This window comes from Solea senegalensis, linkage group LG17 (assembly GCF_019176455.1).
Source record: "Solea senegalensis isolate Sse05_10M linkage group LG17, IFAPA_SoseM_1, whole genome shotgun sequence".
Lineage (NCBI taxonomy): Eukaryota > Metazoa > Chordata > Actinopteri > Pleuronectiformes > Soleidae > Solea > Solea senegalensis.
The window spans coordinates 15,608,221-15,625,810 of record NC_058037.1 but is presented as its reverse complement, the minus strand read 5'-3'; the positions used below and the strand labels follow the sequence as shown (position 1 = coordinate 15,625,810).

The 17,590-nt window shown below is 41.2% G+C and overlaps 4 protein-coding genes across 5 annotated transcripts; all 4 read left to right on the top strand.

Moving 5' to 3' along the window:
• The first annotated feature begins 1,699 nt into the window (after window positions 1-1,699).
• actc1a (actin alpha cardiac muscle 1a) lies at window positions 1,700-6,268 on the top strand. Its single transcript, XM_044049110.1, has 8 exons — window positions 1,700-1,772; window positions 3,472-3,625; window positions 3,719-3,847; window positions 3,931-4,126; window positions 4,213-4,374; window positions 4,982-5,173; window positions 5,723-5,904; window positions 5,987-6,268. The coding sequence occupies exons 2-8, from the start codon at window positions 3,497-3,499 to the stop codon at window positions 6,128-6,130; spliced, it is 1,134 nt and encodes a 377-aa protein (XP_043905045.1). The 5' UTR covers window positions 1,700-1,772; window positions 3,472-3,496; the 3' UTR covers window positions 6,131-6,268.
• A 909-nt stretch (window positions 6,269-7,177) lies between these two features.
• On the top strand, window positions 7,178-10,880 carry LOC122784572 (rho GTPase-activating protein 11A-like). Its single transcript, XM_044049892.1, has 8 exons — window positions 7,178-7,496; window positions 7,605-7,701; window positions 8,310-8,566; window positions 8,820-8,971; window positions 9,053-9,160; window positions 9,365-9,529; window positions 9,627-9,699; window positions 10,367-10,880. Exons 1-8 carry the CDS (start codon window positions 7,321-7,323, stop codon window positions 10,488-10,490), a joined length of 1,152 nt encoding a protein of 383 aa, XP_043905827.1. The 5' UTR covers window positions 7,178-7,320; the 3' UTR covers window positions 10,491-10,880.
• Window positions 10,881-12,125: 1,245 nt separating this feature from the next.
• On the top strand, window positions 12,126-16,356 carry LOC122784573 (neuroendocrine protein 7B2). Of its 2 annotated transcripts, none has more exons than XM_044049894.1 (6): window positions 12,126-12,207; window positions 12,549-12,780; window positions 13,585-13,734; window positions 13,999-14,108; window positions 14,896-14,949; window positions 15,101-16,356. In XM_044049894.1, the coding sequence occupies exons 2-6, from the start codon at window positions 12,549-12,551 to the stop codon at window positions 15,233-15,235; spliced, it is 681 nt and encodes a 226-aa protein (XP_043905829.1). In that variant the 5' UTR covers window positions 12,126-12,207; the 3' UTR covers window positions 15,236-16,356. The 2 variants fall into 2 exon arrangements, with proteins under 2 accessions (XP_043905829.1, XP_043905828.1); XM_044049893.1 differs by having other exon boundaries at window positions 13,996-14,108.
• A 46-nt stretch (window positions 16,357-16,402) lies between these two features.
• Window positions 16,403-17,588, top strand: grem1a (gremlin 1a, DAN family BMP antagonist). The gene is made up of 2 exons (XM_044049895.1): window positions 16,403-16,572; window positions 16,704-17,588. The coding sequence occupies exon 2, from the start codon at window positions 16,709-16,711 to the stop codon at window positions 17,246-17,248; it is 540 nt and encodes a 179-aa protein (XP_043905830.1). The 5' UTR covers window positions 16,403-16,572; window positions 16,704-16,708; the 3' UTR covers window positions 17,249-17,588.
• The last annotated feature ends 2 nt before the right edge of the window (window positions 17,589-17,590 follow it).

Sequence of the window (17,590 nt, the reverse complement as noted above, 5' to 3'; positions counted from 1 at the left end):
GCTCGTTTTTTTTGTTTATCTTTAGATTGTAACTGATAAAAAAACAAAACTTTAATTCACTGCTTTGCTCTCCTCGTTGTGACGATAGAGAGGGTTTTGGCGACACACTGGAGCTTTAAAATTTAGTCAAACGTAATATGGAATTCAACCATCTGAGAAAGTTAGATTGAGTAGCTCTGACTCCAACCAAGGGCCTATAAGGACAGAGGGTGTCACTTGATGTACAGATTGTAAAACACACTACAGTATAAGGTGACTAATAACTGTAATATGAGAAGTTTGGTCAGCAAAGAGCCTTTTGTACAGATGAACCAAAATGTGATTTAAAAGTAACTTGTACCACAAGCAGTTTTCATTCCCCACGCATCTGCGGGTCAACTGCATCGGCCCTGGATCCGGCACTTCCTGCTTGTAATGGCTGCCTTCCTTTTTGGTCAAGACCACAATCCTAAACATGTTCAGGGCCACCGGTCTTTGGTCTAACATATGAAGTTTTAGGTGGATACAGCAATCCCTTCTAGGGCAGCATAAAACACTGTGAAATGGTCATGTTTTCTGCCTCCACTACGTAAAAACGCTCGTAATAGAAATAAACAAGTACCTTAGTAGCGTCTGTCTCTGAGATACGTTACAGCACATGGACTATTTCAAAGTGTTGATGGTGTGTGTGTGAGGGGGGGTGTTTACATTCCTGTTGCAGTCACAGTGGCCTGATAGGCCTCCAGCATGGGGGTGCAAGGTGACGAATAAGGACCCCAAGCTCTCGTCAGTCTTAGAGGCACCTGTCACACTCCATTCCCCTAAAAGGAGACACCGGAGCCAATCAGAGGCGAGAGCCGCAGCCAGTCACTTGCCGCGCAGGCCATCCTCAGGGATCTGTCGTCTGCTGGAGGTCTGGGCACTGCCCTAAGCAGCCCTTACAACATTGCATCTCAGCTGTCTGGTATGTTTTTGGACCCCCACCCTCTCTCACCGGCAGTCCACCACACAGGCAGCTTCCCTTAGACGGCTCCTCGAGCAAGTCGCTCAGACGAGGTCTCGGGTTTCCTTCGCACCCTCCCCAGTGGCCTGTTTGAGCTTAGTCATATTAGCACATCCTTAGAGAAGTGAAGGGCATCTCCAACAAAGATGTGGGAGAAAGATGCTGCTGCAGCAGGAAAATAAACTGCTCATAACTGATCCAAACACCAGTCCCGAATCCATTGAGTTGATCAGTATCTGTTAACATAGTGCACTGTGAAGGGAAAATGTTCAATAAACCTGTAAAAAAACACTTTGAATGAATTAAGTCCATTTAAATTTAAAGTAAGCAATTTCTCTCCTTAGAATCTTAGTATGAATTAACCTAGGTAAAGAGATTTCTTTAAGGTATTCAACCATTTTCCTTTTCACTGTACAATTCTAATGTCTAGTCTAAAATGTCAATAGTGTGATTTAAGGGGATCATTAAGTGCCTGAATCATAAAAATATGAACAACTTGCATCAATCCCATTTTTTTTCACTGATCCAGGCAGATGACATTCACGTGTGTGTGTTATCGCTCATCTCCAGCGCAACTTATTGTCAAGTTTGGTGTTGGAGCCATTTTACTGGACCATTTTGCCAAGCAGCACTTAATTTGGGCTTGTGTGAACTCCTGAGCCCGCCCCCCCCCCGGCCCACCCGGTCCACCCGGCCCCCTCAGCCTCCGGACGCCGTGACATATTTAAGGAGCCTCTCACACCCTCACTCTTTGTCCCAGTGGAACATCCAGTCTTGTGGTTACATCTTGGTGAGTCCTTTTTGCACTTCTGTTGCTGGGTTTGTGGTGAAGAGCAGGGAAGAGGGAGGATACAGTGATACAGTGTGTGTGACTGCTGCTGCTGCTGCTGCAGCATGGACATGTGTTTGTACAGTGTCTCTGTGATCAGAGTAGCTGGTTTGTTGTCAAATGTGACTGTAAGGGAAGAAGAAAAAAGGGAGAATAGGAAGGACACTTGTTGCTTTATATGATCAGGTTACCTATACCACAGATTTGGGCATAATGTGAGATTTGAGGATGTTACAGTGACGTGGAAGGGACCACACGGTGTTGAAGTGGTTAGCACTCTCGCCTTGCAGCGAGAAGACCCGGGTTCGAGCCCCGGTTGGAACAAGGGCCTTTCTGCATGGAGTTTGCATGTTCTCCCCGTGTGTGCGTGGGTTCTCTCCGGGTTCTCCGGCTTCCTCCCACAGTCCAAAAACATGCAATGTGGGGATTAGGTAAATTGGACACTCTAAATAGGAGTGAGTGTGAGAGTGAATGGTTGTTTGTCTCTAGCTGTGTGTGGCCCTGCGATGGACTGGCGAACTGTCCAGGGTGTACCCCGCCTATCGCCCGATATAGCTGAGATTGGCACAGCACCCCCCACGACCCTCTGGTGGAGGATAAAACGGTTAGATGATGACTGACTGACAGTGACGTGGATGCAGCTCTAACTCATCTCAGATACAACCTGAGGACATTTATATTGGGGGGTTTTAAGCCAATGCAGATACTTTAGACACATTTGAAGGTTTACATTTTGAAAAATAAGTATTTATTGCACAAACTCAAGCTCACAGTTTGTGTCTAGTTTGGTCAGTAGAAAAAGGCATACAGAAATAACTCATTATAACTTGATAGTAAGTGCAAATTTAAGGCCTCTGATGTAAGGTGTACTCTACCTCTAGTGGCCAGGGGTTCTTTAATCTTGCTGAGGTTTTTCGTGGTGAAAGAAAATCAAGTATGATTAAAACATTTGTTTGGGGCATCAGAGGATTGTTTGTCTACTTTAAACTCACAAAGCTCTTTTTGCCCATACAGAGGATGGATTGAATTTGATTTGATCATCAGAAAAAGTAGAAAACTGTCCTCACGTCTCCAGGAGTCAACCTGACAGCTGCGGTTTTGATCTCCATATGAGTACACATAGATACACACATTGATTTTAAATGGTCGAGTTCTGTTTGAACACCACTGCTGTCAGGCTGGAAACAGAGGAGCTGCCTGTGTGTGTGTGTGTGTGTGTGTGTGTGTGTGTGTGTGTGTGAGGAGACAGCTGAGCAGACACTTGTCAGAAGACACACACACACCACCTCAGCTGTTGACTGGCTCCATGCAGCTTAATGATGGGATACAGAGGTAGAGGGAGGAGGAGGAGGGAGGAGGCCGACAAGGGTCTCAAGGCCTTAAATAGACCTACAAGTGTGTGTATGTTGAGGGTGTGTGTGCGGGAGGGGTTGGTTATCAAGCCTTGTCCTGTTTTGGCATTGTTGGCAGCTGTGTTACTCAGAGAGGAGATTAGAGCACTTTATACTTAACATTGTCCCACACTTCTTCTTAGTAGGTAGAAATAGTAGGTAATAAGTAAGAGTTCCTCAATGTAGTACAATAGACAAAAGTAACGTCTTGAATCAAACAGAAGTCACATTTTAACCCGTGTTTTTTCCGTGTTATGTGTCACCAACAGAAGGCCAGCCCAGAAACAAGCAAACATGTGTGACGACGACGAGACCACCGCCCTCGTGTGCGACAACGGCTCAGGCCTGGTCAAGGCTGGCTTTGCCGGTGATGACGCTCCCCGCGCCGTCTTCCCCTCCATCGTTGGACGTCCTCGTCACCAGGTAGGACAAGGCCACGCGTTGTTTTTTTAAAAAAAAAAAGTTTCATGACAGACGTGTTTGGGAGATGCTGAGATGTGTCCTTTTTCTCCTCAGGGCGTCATGGTAGGTATGGGTCAGAAAGACAGCTACGTGGGAGACGAGGCCCAGAGCAAGAGGGGTATCCTGACTCTGAAGTACCCCATCGAGCATGGCATCATCACCAACTGGGATGACATGGAGAAGGTGAGAACTGGAGATCATACACAGAGAGAGACCTCTGTCAAAATGTTACAATCCACTCATTCCTTTTCCCGTGTTTTTCCCAGATCTGGCACCACACCTTCTACAACGAGCTCCGTGTGGCCCCAGAGGAGCACCCCACCCTGCTGACTGAGGCCCCTCTCAACCCCAAGGCAAACAGGGAAAAGATGACGCAGATCATGTTTGAGACCTTCAACGTCCCTGCCATGTACGTGGCTATTCAGGCTGTGCTGTCCCTCTATGCCTCTGGTCGTACCACTGGTGAGTCTACAGAACATCAGAGATGGATAAAAACCACTCAGTCTAAATTGTCTTCTCACAAACTGTCTTCTTCTCTACCTGGACAGGTATTGTGCTGGACTCTGGTGATGGTGTGACCCACAACGTGCCCATCTATGAGGGTTATGCTCTGCCCCACGCCATCATGCGTCTGGATCTGGCCGGTCGTGACCTCACCGACTACCTGATGAAGATCCTGACAGAGCGTGGCTACTCCTTCGTCACAACTGGTAAGAAAACCTCAACTAGACATAAGTCTATGCAATTTAAAGGGTTATTCTGGAGGTTTTCATACACTACAGTCACTTACCTTTACTGTAACCAAAGACCTGGACACATGCGAACATTATAACCCTTAAACTTTTTAGCTTTATGCATATGTATCCATGTTTTCTCCTCCAGTTTGGATTTGTTTCTGTGGCAGTATTACAGTGCCACGTATGGGCCTCACATATACAGTAAACTACAGTGTTTAGGATGGTTTTGTGAGCATGAAGACATCTCTGTAAACAATGCTGTGTTTATGGAAAACTTTTTAACAACAAAAAAGGAAAAAGATGGAATAGAAAATTCTGTTTTAGTGTGAATAAGGACTTTGCCACTGTGGCTTCTGTCACTTTAAATGGTAATTCTTAATTGCAGTGGTGGCAAAGTACAGCAAAGTTGACAAATCTGCATTTAAAATCAATTTGAATGAGTTTTAACTTGAAAATGCAGGCGATAAAGAAGATACATGTGCTCCTTTACCTCCATGTTACTCTGTTAGTTTATCATATATGTCATGTTGCTGTTGTTTTTTCTGTCTCGACTAAACTGTGTCACGTCTCCTCCCCGCAGCCGAGCGTGAGATTGTGCGTGACATCAAGGAGAAACTGTGCTACGTGGCCCTGGACTTTGAGAACGAGATGGCCACCGCCGCCTCCTCCTCCTCCCTGGAGAAGAGCTACGAGCTGCCCGACGGTCAGGTCATCACCATCGGCAATGAGCGCTTCCGCTGCCCCGAGACCCTGTTCCAGCCTTCCTTCATCGGTGAGTCATTAAAGTGATTATTATTTCTTGCCTTAATGAAGATTATGGCCTAACAGTTTCACAGTAGAATTAATTATATACATTTTAAAGAAAGAACAAGACAAAAAAAATATTTATTTGACAATAATTCATGGTTGACATGGACTAGGACTCCACAGCAGGGCTGCCTAAAGTGGGGCCCGTGGGCCAAAGGTGGCCAGCCAAAGGGTTTCATCTGGCCCAGTAGACTTGTGTTTTTAGAAAAGTAATAGTCAAAAAGTATAATATTTACATATATATACTAAAATTAGGCATTAGAAATCTAGTTCATTTTCTTAATATGTGCGTAAAGGCAGGGCAGGAATAAAATAAAGCGCCTGTATTTCAGGTTCTGATTGTGTAAAACTGAGTTACCTGCACTTTAAAAGCTGATATTTAATGTTAAGTTATTTAATTGATTTAATGTTAAAAAGAATAACAAAGGAACCCTGAGATCCCAGTACTGTCTTGCAATAACACAATTTAGTCCCATATTAGTCTGTTAAAAATCTCTCTCTCTCACCCGCTCAGGTATGGAGTCTGCCGGTATCCATGAGACTGCGTACAACAGCATCATGAAGTGCGACATTGACATCCGTAAGGACCTGTACGCCAACAACGTGTTGTCCGGTGGAACCACCATGTACCCCGGTATCGCTGACCGCATGCAGAAAGAGATCACGGCTCTGGCCCCCAGCACCATGAAGATCAAGGTGAGCCCACAGAGACCAGCACTGACCTGTCAATCTCATTATAAATTCATGTACTCAACCTTCTCCTCCTCTTCTCCTCCAGATCATCGCTCCCCCTGAGAGGAAATACTCCGTCTGGATCGGCGGCTCCATCCTGGCCTCTCTGTCCACCTTCCAGCAGATGTGGATCAGCAAGCAGGAGTACGATGAGGCTGGCCCCTCCATCGTCCACAGGAAGTGCTTCTAAATTCTCCAGCCAGCATCAAAAAAAAAAACAACCAAACACACCAGCTCTCCCTCTGATTATCTATATTTCTACTGTGCTCTATTTTTGCTGTATATACATGTACTGTTGTTATTAAAAAATAGTTGCTTTTAATACTAATCTGGAGTCATGGAGTCTTTGTCAAAGCACTGGTTGGACTGTTGCCTCACAGCAAGAAGGTTGCTGGTTTAAAATCCAGGTCTAGGTGGAGTTTGCATGTTCTCCCTGTTGCGTGGGTCTTCTCTGGTTTCCTCAAAAACATGCAGAGGGTAATTGGACACTCTCAAATGGTCCACAGGTGTGAGTGAGTGAGTAATTGTCCCTGTGATGGACTGGGGACCTGTCCAGGGTGTGACCCCCAGCTTTAACCCTATGTCAGGTGAGATTGGCACCAGCAGCCCTCATATGGAGCTGGAAAAGTTATTTTCTTTTAATAAAAGAAACAAGATTAAATTCCTCTAACTCTGTTTGTTACTCGTTACTACCAAATAAAATCAGAAGAAGAAGAGGAATTGGTACTGTGGTCTGTATTTATAGAGAGTTTTTCTATTCATGATGAGCTGCTTTACACTACAGTTTTCACCCATTCACACGCTCCAACATGGGGTTAAGTGTCTTGCTCAAGGAAACATATCAGAGCCAGGAATTGAACCCACAACCTTCCTGTTGAAAGATAACTTGCCCTACATATCCTTACTCCTCACAGTTTTTAATACTTTTATTTCTAAAACCCAAGTACATTTTATATCAGAAAATTACTTTTGATACGTAAGAACAGTAAATGTGATATACTTTAAGACTTTTACTTGAGTAATATTATAAAAAAGTGACTTTAACTTCTACCAAAGTTATTTTCTGCTAAGATACTCAACTTCATACAAGACTGTGGTAAATTGTCTCAATATGGTAACATTTTAAAATGAATTCTACAACAGACCAAATGTCACAAACATGCTAACTTTAAAACATATCAAATCATCAGAAATGGGTTTTTGCCACGGTCTTTTTTGGCGGCTAAAAGCTCAAATGTACTTAATTTCCTGTGTCACCTGAATGCACCACTCGTCACTTCCTGTGTTACAGGTGATAAGAATGAGCGTAATTAGCCTGCCTCCTTCGAGTCTTCAGTTGTCTTTAGTGTCGTTTAACTGTTTGTTTGTACATGAAGAATCATGAACGTCACAGACAGTAACGTGATTCGCTTTCACCTCCAGGTCCTTCACGGCATCACCGTGAGGAGCTTTGAGAGGAAGAAGGAGAGACTGTTAATCGGCGGTTCAAAAATCTTTGGTGTCCCTCTGGAAAATGTCCCCAGGAACTACATCCCTGAGTTTGGGCTCGTGCCCTGGTAAAAAAAACAACAAAAACACACACACACACAACCACAAGAAGTAACAAACAAAAAAAAAACACACTTTTTGTTTTGTTTTGTTTTAAATGTGATTTTGTGTCTCAGTTTTTTGGTGGACGCTTGCTCTTTTCTCCTGGAGCGAGCTGCGACCGTGGGCCTGTTCAGAAAACCAGGCTCCATTCCTCGCATCAAATCCCTCAGGGTAAGAATCTGATTAATGTATTCCAAAAATATCAATATAGTCTTTGCTTTACCAGTTGATTCATCTTGCGAGTCTGGTGGTAATATCATATACTTACATATTTAGGGCTGCAGCTAAAGATAACCGTTTAATCTGTCGATTGTTTTCCTAAATTAATCGAGTAATCGCTTGGTCCATAAAATGTCAGAAAATGTTGTTTCTCATACCAAGAAGGTATGAAAGGTTCTCGAATGTCTTGTTTTGTCCAAAAACTATTTAGCTTTAATGACATTCTTTGGAGCAAAGAAACCAGAAAATGTAATTCCTTAAAAGCACTAAAACCGATATCTCATGGAGTAGATGAGAGAAGCAAAAAAATCAGATGTGTGCTTCAGCCTTTTCCTATTTTGTTTAGTGCCTGTGTTAAAGAATATTGTTTGAAACAAATCTTTGTCAGTTGCATATTAACACAAACTGTGACGCCAAAATAAATATCATGTACATGTGTTTGATGATAATCTACCTATTGCATGTAATATGTGATGTAGCATTTGAAAGTGTGATGTATTCAAATAATAAAATAAACTGTTATTTTTAAAACACAACACATTTTTGCTTGTGACTTTCAGTCTAAGTTGAACAGTGGAAACGGGAGTCTGTGTGGCGCACTCTCCTACGACGTGGCCACTCTGATCAAACAGTTCTGCAGGGAACTGCCTGAGCCTCTGTTTCCTTCCGAGCTCCACGAGTCTCTGCTCAAAGCTCAGTCTCTGACCAGCGTGCAGGACAGGACGTCAGCCCTACAGCTGCTGTCCTGCCTGTTACCGGCCAGAAACGCCTCCTGTCTGCACTACCTGTTCAACTTCCTGTCCAAGGTCTCCCAAAGGTGAGTGAACGAATGAGGGCCTTATAATCTCTGGTGACCTTCATAAAGCAAGGCCCTTGTCAAAAAATACTCACAAAAAAGCTCATTATGAGGCTACAAAACCAGAATAACTTTAATTTTGAAGCAATTATACACTTATACAAACATACTAATTGGTAGTTTATTTAATTCAGGCCTTTTTAAGGGGTTTTGGATCCCATTCCACAAAGTTTGAAGGCATTATGGATGATTTTTATGCGTCTGCTGCTTTCAGATGTTCAGAGAACCTGATGACCAGCTCTAACCTTGCTACCGTCTTCGCTCCGTGTCTTTTGCCTCCGCCCAACAAGGCCGAGATGTCTGAAGGACGACTGGAGCTCAGAGTCCTCGTCCTGGGCGCCTTCATCGAAAATCCTCACCTTTTTGGTCATAAACTGTTTATTTCTGTATTATTTGATTTAATATAATATATTAATGTTGATCTTTACTTTATATTTAATTCATTAGGTGTGATTCCCAAGGCTGTAATGGACAGTGTGGAATTCCTGTTGAACTTCCGTTGTCCGAAAAGCGCTCCTTCAAAGAAAGGACAAAGGAAAAGACACAGTTTTAAAGGTGAGAAATTCACCTGTCGTCGTCCTCATTCATGGCCACTGTTTCTGGTGTGTGAATGTTTTTTATTTTTTAAATTCAAGCCAACATTTTTTTTTACTCTGTCACAAATGTGATTTTAAATGCATCGAAGTAAAGTCTTTCCAAAAAATATACTTAAGTAAAAGTAAAAAACTCTATTTTGTCTTTATTTTTTCACGTATGTAGTGATCCGCTCTGTGAAGACCGCGCCCTGGAATCAGGGCAAGTCAAAGGTCACGCCCACGGTCTCTGAGCCGAGTCAAGAGTCCACATCAGGGGTCAAACAGACACTCAGGAGAAGCGTCGGTTTGGCAACGTTCCCCAACGTCCTCCTCTTTAGAACGTGTACAGGTAAAGGCCATATGAAGAGAAGCACTATATAATCTATAATGTGTAGGAAGTTTTAAACTTAAATAACATTAAATTAAAAATGTGTTTTCACAACCAGCAACAGATGTGATGGATTGTTCCAGTCCCATTTTCAAGGCCTCGAGGACTCCACAGGACAGACTGTTGAGACGGTAAAACATATATATAAAACATATTTCGTCGAGGTTATTTCTAGATTAAAAGACACTTATAGGTGAGATTGCAGACATAGACCTTTAGCAGGAGAGCATACAGTAGCAATTTTACTTTTTCTGCTTTAAAGTATGTTTCCAGGGACCACGTCTATGCAGTGATGATCTAAGTAGCATATACTGGGTAAATTATGGAGAAATAATAAATGTATCTTAAAATTCAGGTGTATTTTTTTTTTTTGATTACCTCGACATGTTTTGGAAAAACTCAGGAAGTGGTGAAAACATGTCAAAGTAACCAAGAATCCTTATTTTTCTGTCTGACTGTCTGAAATTTAAGCTTGAGTATATTACAAAGAACACAATATGAAACTTTTTGTAAAATATATATATATATATATATATATATATATATATATATATATACATACCCCTATACCATAAAATACTCTTTCACACTTAAATTGCCACATTTTTGTCATGACGCATCAAAAACACTGTGTAGGTGGGAGTATTTTAATTAATGTTGACAATCGACTAAAAATAATAAGTACATGAACACTGGCATACATTTTAGAAATGATCCTAGAAATGAAAAGCCAAAAACAAAAAATGTGTCTTGGGTTAACTGATGTTTATTCTTGTGTCGTGTTTCTTTGTTTTGCAGGGATGTGTGCCTGGATTATATCCACAGGTTGAGCCGAGGACGAGACTCTGCAGACGACCTGCCCGTCCTCACAGCTGCAGGTAAACTGCAGCTCACGCCCTGGAGACGACGGTCGTCTCTGTAGTTTAACGAGAAATCACCGTGATGATGATGATGATGATGATGATGATGATGATGAAATGTCCACTCAGTATTTTAATTTAAAGACATGTTTATATTTAGACGCTGGCCTGGAGTGGTTTCTGGTGTCAGGTCACATAACGTGTATTTTAACCTTTTACATTTTAAAATTTTCACAACAACTTTTATTAAGATTTGACTTTTATATATGTATATATCAAATGAATAAATATTTAAACTTTTTTTTCCCCCCTAAATCTCTCTGCTGGAAACCAAAGCTCCAAACTATCTATCATCTATAAAGACGCAATTATTAATTATTTGAGTGATTATTGAGTGCAGATTGTGGAGCTTTTACTTTTTTACGAAATTAAACTTTGCAGAACAAGTAAAACCAGGTTTCAAGTTTTCCCTGACCACAGAGTTCAATAAAACTTTACTTTTAATTGTGTTATATCACTAATGGTAATATTTATGATCATATTGAAAAGATGTGGAACAATTAATGAACAAATTGCATAAATACCCCAGAGGTCACAACTTTAACTTTAATGTCTCGTTCTTGAATGAATAGGTTTATTTTTCTGTTTTTATTCTGTTTTTAAAGTGATTCATGGAGCATTTTCAGCAGTAGTTATTAATGTGGACATTCCTTATTACCTAAAATAATTAAGTGTTAACTATATTAAGGGATTAGCTGATTGATACCATTCAGAAACACTGGATTTGACGTCGGAAAAATAAAATTAGTCAACCCAGAATTGTCCAAAAACCCTTAATATACAAATACTTTACAGTAGAACAGTAAATAAAAAGCTGCCATGCTGCCATGACTTGGCTGAATACACTTATTACACAGTTGCACCACACAATCAAGACTCAAGCATTTCAGTAAAAATTAAATAAATAAAACAGCCACTTCATTAGGTGCACCTGTTCCTTTGCTTACCACAAATATCCAGAAAGCCAACCGACGTGGCAGCAACTGGGACTCAAACTGAACATCAGAATCATGATTTAAGTGACGTTGAATGTGGCATGGTTGTTGGAGACAAAAAATGTCTAAAAAAAATAACCAGTGAGTTATTTCTCTGGGGGAAAATGCTCATTTTACACTTATCACAACCAAAAACCATCTCTGAACACACATGAGTTGCAGCAGCAGCAGCAGCAGCAGCACCTGGTGCCACTGTCATGTGTCCTGTGTACCTAATCCAATGGTCATTAAGTGAACACGTGTTGCGTAAACAAACTGAAGCTGCTCTGTAATTGACCGTTGATAATGCAGTCTCTCTCTCCTGCTTCCTTGTATTGTGTTGGACAGTAATTATCCCTGAAGCCAATGAGGAGGCAGGGTTTTTGTTGCCCAGGCAACTGCATCTGAACCGTGAAGCCTCCTCCCCCTCCTGCAAAGGTTTGCGTAATAGACAGTGAGGAGGATACCGGATACTGAGCATGTTCCTTCAGAATAAAACTGGACACAATTGTGTAATGCAATCAAAACATTATTTTAAAGCTCAAAAACCACATTTAATTTGGTTAAATGCAGCTTCAATCATCTTTATTTTTTGTTTATTTGTGGAGTTTTCTTTTTTCTTTTTTTCATCATGATTGTGGAGAGACATTTTATTTTGAAAAGTGGGCATTTATTGTGGTGAAGCGTGACAGGGTTTGTGGCGCACACAGAAGAGGCAGCTCCCATCATCATTAGCACCACCACGGTAAGAACAAACACACTCAACATGTCTTATATCTTCATTTTATAGGATTAAAAGCAGCCTATTATTCCATTATTCCATGTGGTTATAGGAAGCAGTTATTGTGAATTATATGCATGTTTGGGTTCCATATGAAGGACATTTATCAAATATTTATGTTTCTTTACAGCAGTCATTTTATCACAAATGGTTTCTATGTAAAAAAAGAAAAACATGGATGTAAAGGTTATAATCAGGTGTTTACATGTAATTGTCATTAACTGTGCAAACACGGTGCGTCACAATTAAAGCGCAGCTGTATTTGCACATGATCACACGTCTGTATGCGTCTCGTCTCTTCTCAGATGACAGAGATGCGGATCTCGGCGGTTCGGTTCCCGTTGCTCGGAATCCTCCTGGTATGGCTGCAGCTCGGCACGGTTCCGGCCCGCAGCCCCCGCACGGTAGACCAGGTCTCTGAGGCCGATATCCAGCGGCTCCTGCACGGCGTCATGGAGCAGCTGGGCATCGCTCGACCCAGAGTGGAGTATCCTGCACACCAGGCCACCAACATTGTGGGGCCCCAGAGCATACAAGGTAATAACAATAATTATCAATTAATTATTTTACTTTTTAATAAATAAGGACAGCACATATTAATGATAATAATAATAATAATAATTGCTGTACATGCTCCATGAATTACTATAAAAACTGAGTAAAACAGAAAACAAACCTTCTATATAAACCTAAGTATTATCAAGTGTAGTTTTATCATACTTTATTGTACTGATATATGTAGTTTAGCATGTAATTGTGGTTACTGTGTGCCTATGTAAATCAAATTCCATTCTAAGATATTGAACAATATCAAAAGAAAGACATTTTAACATTTAACAGACATTTAAGACATGGTGTAATGTTGTGACATGTTCCCTTTTTAAAATACAAAAGATATAAAAGACATGGAAAACAATGATCACTGTGGAGATCAAGACCATTAAGTTATATTTAAGCAAATATATGATATTAGATGGATTGATGGATTTAAAGTAACTAGTACTGTATATTTAATGTTTATTTCCCTTCATTTTTGTTCGATCATGTTGAGAGACGTTATAAATAACCCTGGAATGTGACATATTACTGTTTTGTGCTGGTTTTAGCAACTAAACTTTATGTTCTGTTAAATGAAAAATTAAACCATGTTTATTTTTACTATGTTTACATTATTACTGAGTTCTAATGTGTATTTTTCTCCACTCAAAAACAAATGCACCATCATTAATCATCTTTTCTCAGTGTTTACAGAAACACTGCTGAAAATGTCCTTAAGTTGAAGTTTAATGTAATTTGGATATTGTATTTGTGGTGATTGTAGTACTCATTTCCTGCCACCAGGTGGTGCACATGAGGGGCTGCAGCACCTTGGACCTTATGGGAACATCCCAAACATTGTGGCGGAGTTGACCGGGGACAATGTCCCCAAAGACTTCAGTGATGACCACGGATACCCGGACCCACCAAACCCGTGTCCACTGGGAAAGACGGGTGGGGCCTCTGGGCTTTACCTCCCAGCATGCTTTGCTCTTAAATGAATAACATTTGCCCCTGATATTGATTTTTAACTGCTGCCTTTGTTCCATTTCCATCTGTTTTTATTGTGTCTTTTGACCCAGTTTTGTTTTTTGAACATGTGGGAAACGACTTTGTTTGTTTTTGTTTGACGCGTCCTCTTGTCTCTTCTCTGATTCCTCTCACATTGACGCGTCCTCTGTCTTTTCTCTGATTCCTCTCACGTTGTCCTCGCAGCAGCAGACGGTTGTTTGGAAAACGCTCCGGACACTGCAGAGTTCAGCCGAGAGTTCCAGAAACACCAGCACCTCTTTGACCCAGAGCACGACTACCCGGCGCTGGCCAAGTGGGTGAGTAAACATTACACTCATTACTACTACTTATAATCACCAGAGATTAGTGATAATCTGGAATATACAAATTGACCAAAAACACTTTTAAATATAAATATGTATAAGTAAATAAGCAGGAAAGTGTCTAAAAATATTGCTGTTATGCAAATTTGAAAGTATTTTCTAAATTTTTCTTGACCACGTATTCTCTACTCCTATATTTGAGTGGCGACACAGAGGTTTTAGCGTAAACACGTACATCCCTAAGGATGAAAAGAGCAGTGTGACTAATAGACTCTTTTCTCATGTGGATTTGAAACTTTTGTAGTGTCCTGTATGTGCTGGGATGCAAGGACTTGTGGGTAATCTGGATTCAAACAAGCTGATGTGTGAAATAGTTAGTCAAAAATTGAAAATGCTGATCAGTTTTTACCAAAACCTGGAAATCATGATGTTCTCTAATGTCTTTTCAGTTTTAAATGTCAAATGGAGCAAAAAAAACAGAAAATATTCACATTTAAGAAGCTGAAAAATATGAAAGCTTGTATTGCTTGTTAAAAAAAACCCAACCTATAACCGATTTATCGATTATCCAAATAGTTAATAATCAATTATTGGAATAATCATATGATGACATTTAAACATTCACACACAACCTTTGTAATTCACTGGAGATTCATCTCTCTGTCTCTCTCAGAGTCTTTATATATTTATTGAAGAGGCGTCGGGAAATTTAACAGCAATTTTGTTAGATTTTAAAATAGAGATGCAATTTAATGTCTTTCATTCTGCATTTTCTTTTCAGAACAAGGAGCTTTTGTACCAGAAATTGAAGGGAGGACCAAAAAGAAGAAAAAGGGTATAGTGTTACGCGCTTGTCTTTTTCCCTTTCCCCGTCTTAGACGGCACTCACTACACACATCACCAGCACAGAGAGATTTAACCACCAAACACACTGCTGCACTCTTAAACTTAAACGTTAAATCTCCCCGATTTTTTTTTTTCCGCAGAGCGCCAACCCGTACTTGATGGGCCAGAGGCTGGACAACGTGGTCGCCAAGAAATCTGTTCCTCGCTTCTCCGAGGAGGAGATGGAGGAGGCGTCGACGACCGTTTCTGCCGCCACAAAATCCACCACAACCTAAACTCCCCTGCATGTGCAACAACGTAGTACACTCTCAGATGCACACGTTTTTAACACTAGATATCAAAGCATTTTGGGTAATACGGAGCTTAATAGTGAGTTTAGTGAAGGAGAATTGGGTAAAAATAGAGAGAAAATAAGCACTCTCCTCTCAGCTGTGATGCTGAATTGGCTTTCTAGATACAGCATCACGTGTCAAGAGTCTATGTCACGTGTAAAATAAATGTTCTATTGCTGAATAGGTTTGTTTTGTGCACCCCATTTCTTTTTAAAGTTATAAACAATTTAGTATTTTTCTCTTTGTGGAGAAAGTTCACACACAACCTGGGGGGGGAAGTGGAACAGATTTTCAATTCATCAGTTGTTTCTCTTATGTTCACAAGAAACAAATCAAAGACACAGGCTGAGAGGAAATTTAAAACCAAGTCAAAGTCAAACAAGTTTTATTCTTCAAATCACAGGCTTCTCTGACATGTTTCTTTCTTTTACTCTCGCTATATATCTGCTATAGAGATTTGTCAGGAGTTAACATGACTCCTTAATCAAGTTATGTGAAGAAAACATAACTTAAATCAATATGATAAACCGCTAAATCATCAGCATTCATCAGGGTTGCTACGTTAAAGCCTCGTTATCCTCATCAGGAAAGTTCCCGGGCATCTGCACACACCGCGTTTTTAAAAATGTGTTTTGAAATCACTTTCAACCCCAAAATACTAGAATATGTGGTGTTAAGATACCTGACGGTGTACTGTGTATCTACAACAGCTGTATCATAGAAGTTGTATAAAGAGAAATAATGAATCATGAGTTATTATAATTAATAACCAAAAAAAATATATACTAGTGTTTCATTTTAATTTATAAGCCGTTCTTTATTCTGAAGCAGAGGCACAATATAGATAATACTCTTAAAGTTAACTTAAGCTTTGTGTTATGTAAAGAATGGTTGTTAACACAAAACATTTACAGATTTCTCTGACTGGAATTTATTTACTTGGCTGCAGTCAACACGTGTCTCCACAGGCAGAGGAATCTCTCTCTGGAGTTGCTTCGTCTTGTCAAATATGTTTATGTTCTGTTTTGTTTTGTGAAGTCAAATAAACGATTTATCTGCAATGACAACGTTTGGAGGAGTTTTTTTTTCTTTTCTTTGTTCTTCTTTGCTCTTCTCAGACAGATATAGTGAGGATCAGGGTGTTGGGGGCGTGTTCTGCTCAGGCTGTAAAACTCAAAGACAGTTTAGAAAAGCCCTCAGTGTGTCATTCATAAAGCCAGAAGAAGTCTGGACCTGAAGAAAAAGAAGTTGTCAAGTCTCACTGGAGTTTAAATAAACAGGTATATCGGCTTCCTTTTTTTAAAATCTTAATTTGTCAAATTTGATTATAATTATCGCTGATTAAAATGGAATTGCTTGTGCGTAATCCGTGTGTAAAGACTAACTGATGCGTAATTTGTCTCCCTGTCAGCGTCAATGATGAGGCCGCAATCACTCTTGATCCCCGCCGTGGTTTTGACGCTGCTTCTGAAGAGAGCGCACGCTGCGACCTTCCAAAGTGCGTTGCCACACCCGAACAAATACAACCCGAACGACTCGGAGCGATGTCTGCAGCCTCCCATCACCGGACTCATCTCCCGCGGGCCCGGGCCCGGACCCGTTTCCTCCACGGACGAGGTGCTGGAGTCCAGTCAGGAGGCGCTGCACGTCACGGAGCGCCGCTACCTGCGCCTGGACTGGTGCAAGACGCAGCCGCTGAAGCAGACGATCCGCGAGGACGGCTGCCTGAGCCGCACCATCATCAACCGCTTCTGCTACGGACAGTGCAACTCCTTCTACATCCCGAGGCACGTGTACCAGGACGGGAACGCCTTCGAGTCGTGCTCCGCGTGCAAACCCAAGAGCTTCAGCACCGTCACGTACACGCTCTTCTGCCCGGGACAGATCCCGAGCACCAGGAGGAAACGGGTGCAGCGCGTAAAGCAGTGCCGCTGCACAACGATAGACACGGATTAGACTTCTTCTCTTTTTTTTGTCCTTCCACAACGAGAGTAAAGTAACGAGGAACTGACTTGAACCTTCGTTCAATTGGGGAGAGGATAATTCACCACATATACCACTGATTATTATTCACACAAGTGGTTAATTCGGGTGTCTGTGCTGACACTTTGACCTGCAATTGTTAATTTATCACATTTAACAGGGTACTTTGAGTGCCAAAGAGTTTAAGTTTAAGGTGCATTCATAATGTTTTTCGAGTGTTGGACATGAAAGAGGACACATTCAAAAAAAGGGACTTCGATGGTCTGATTGTTTCCACTGTGTGGGATGTAAAGTCAAAGGCTTTCATGATATACT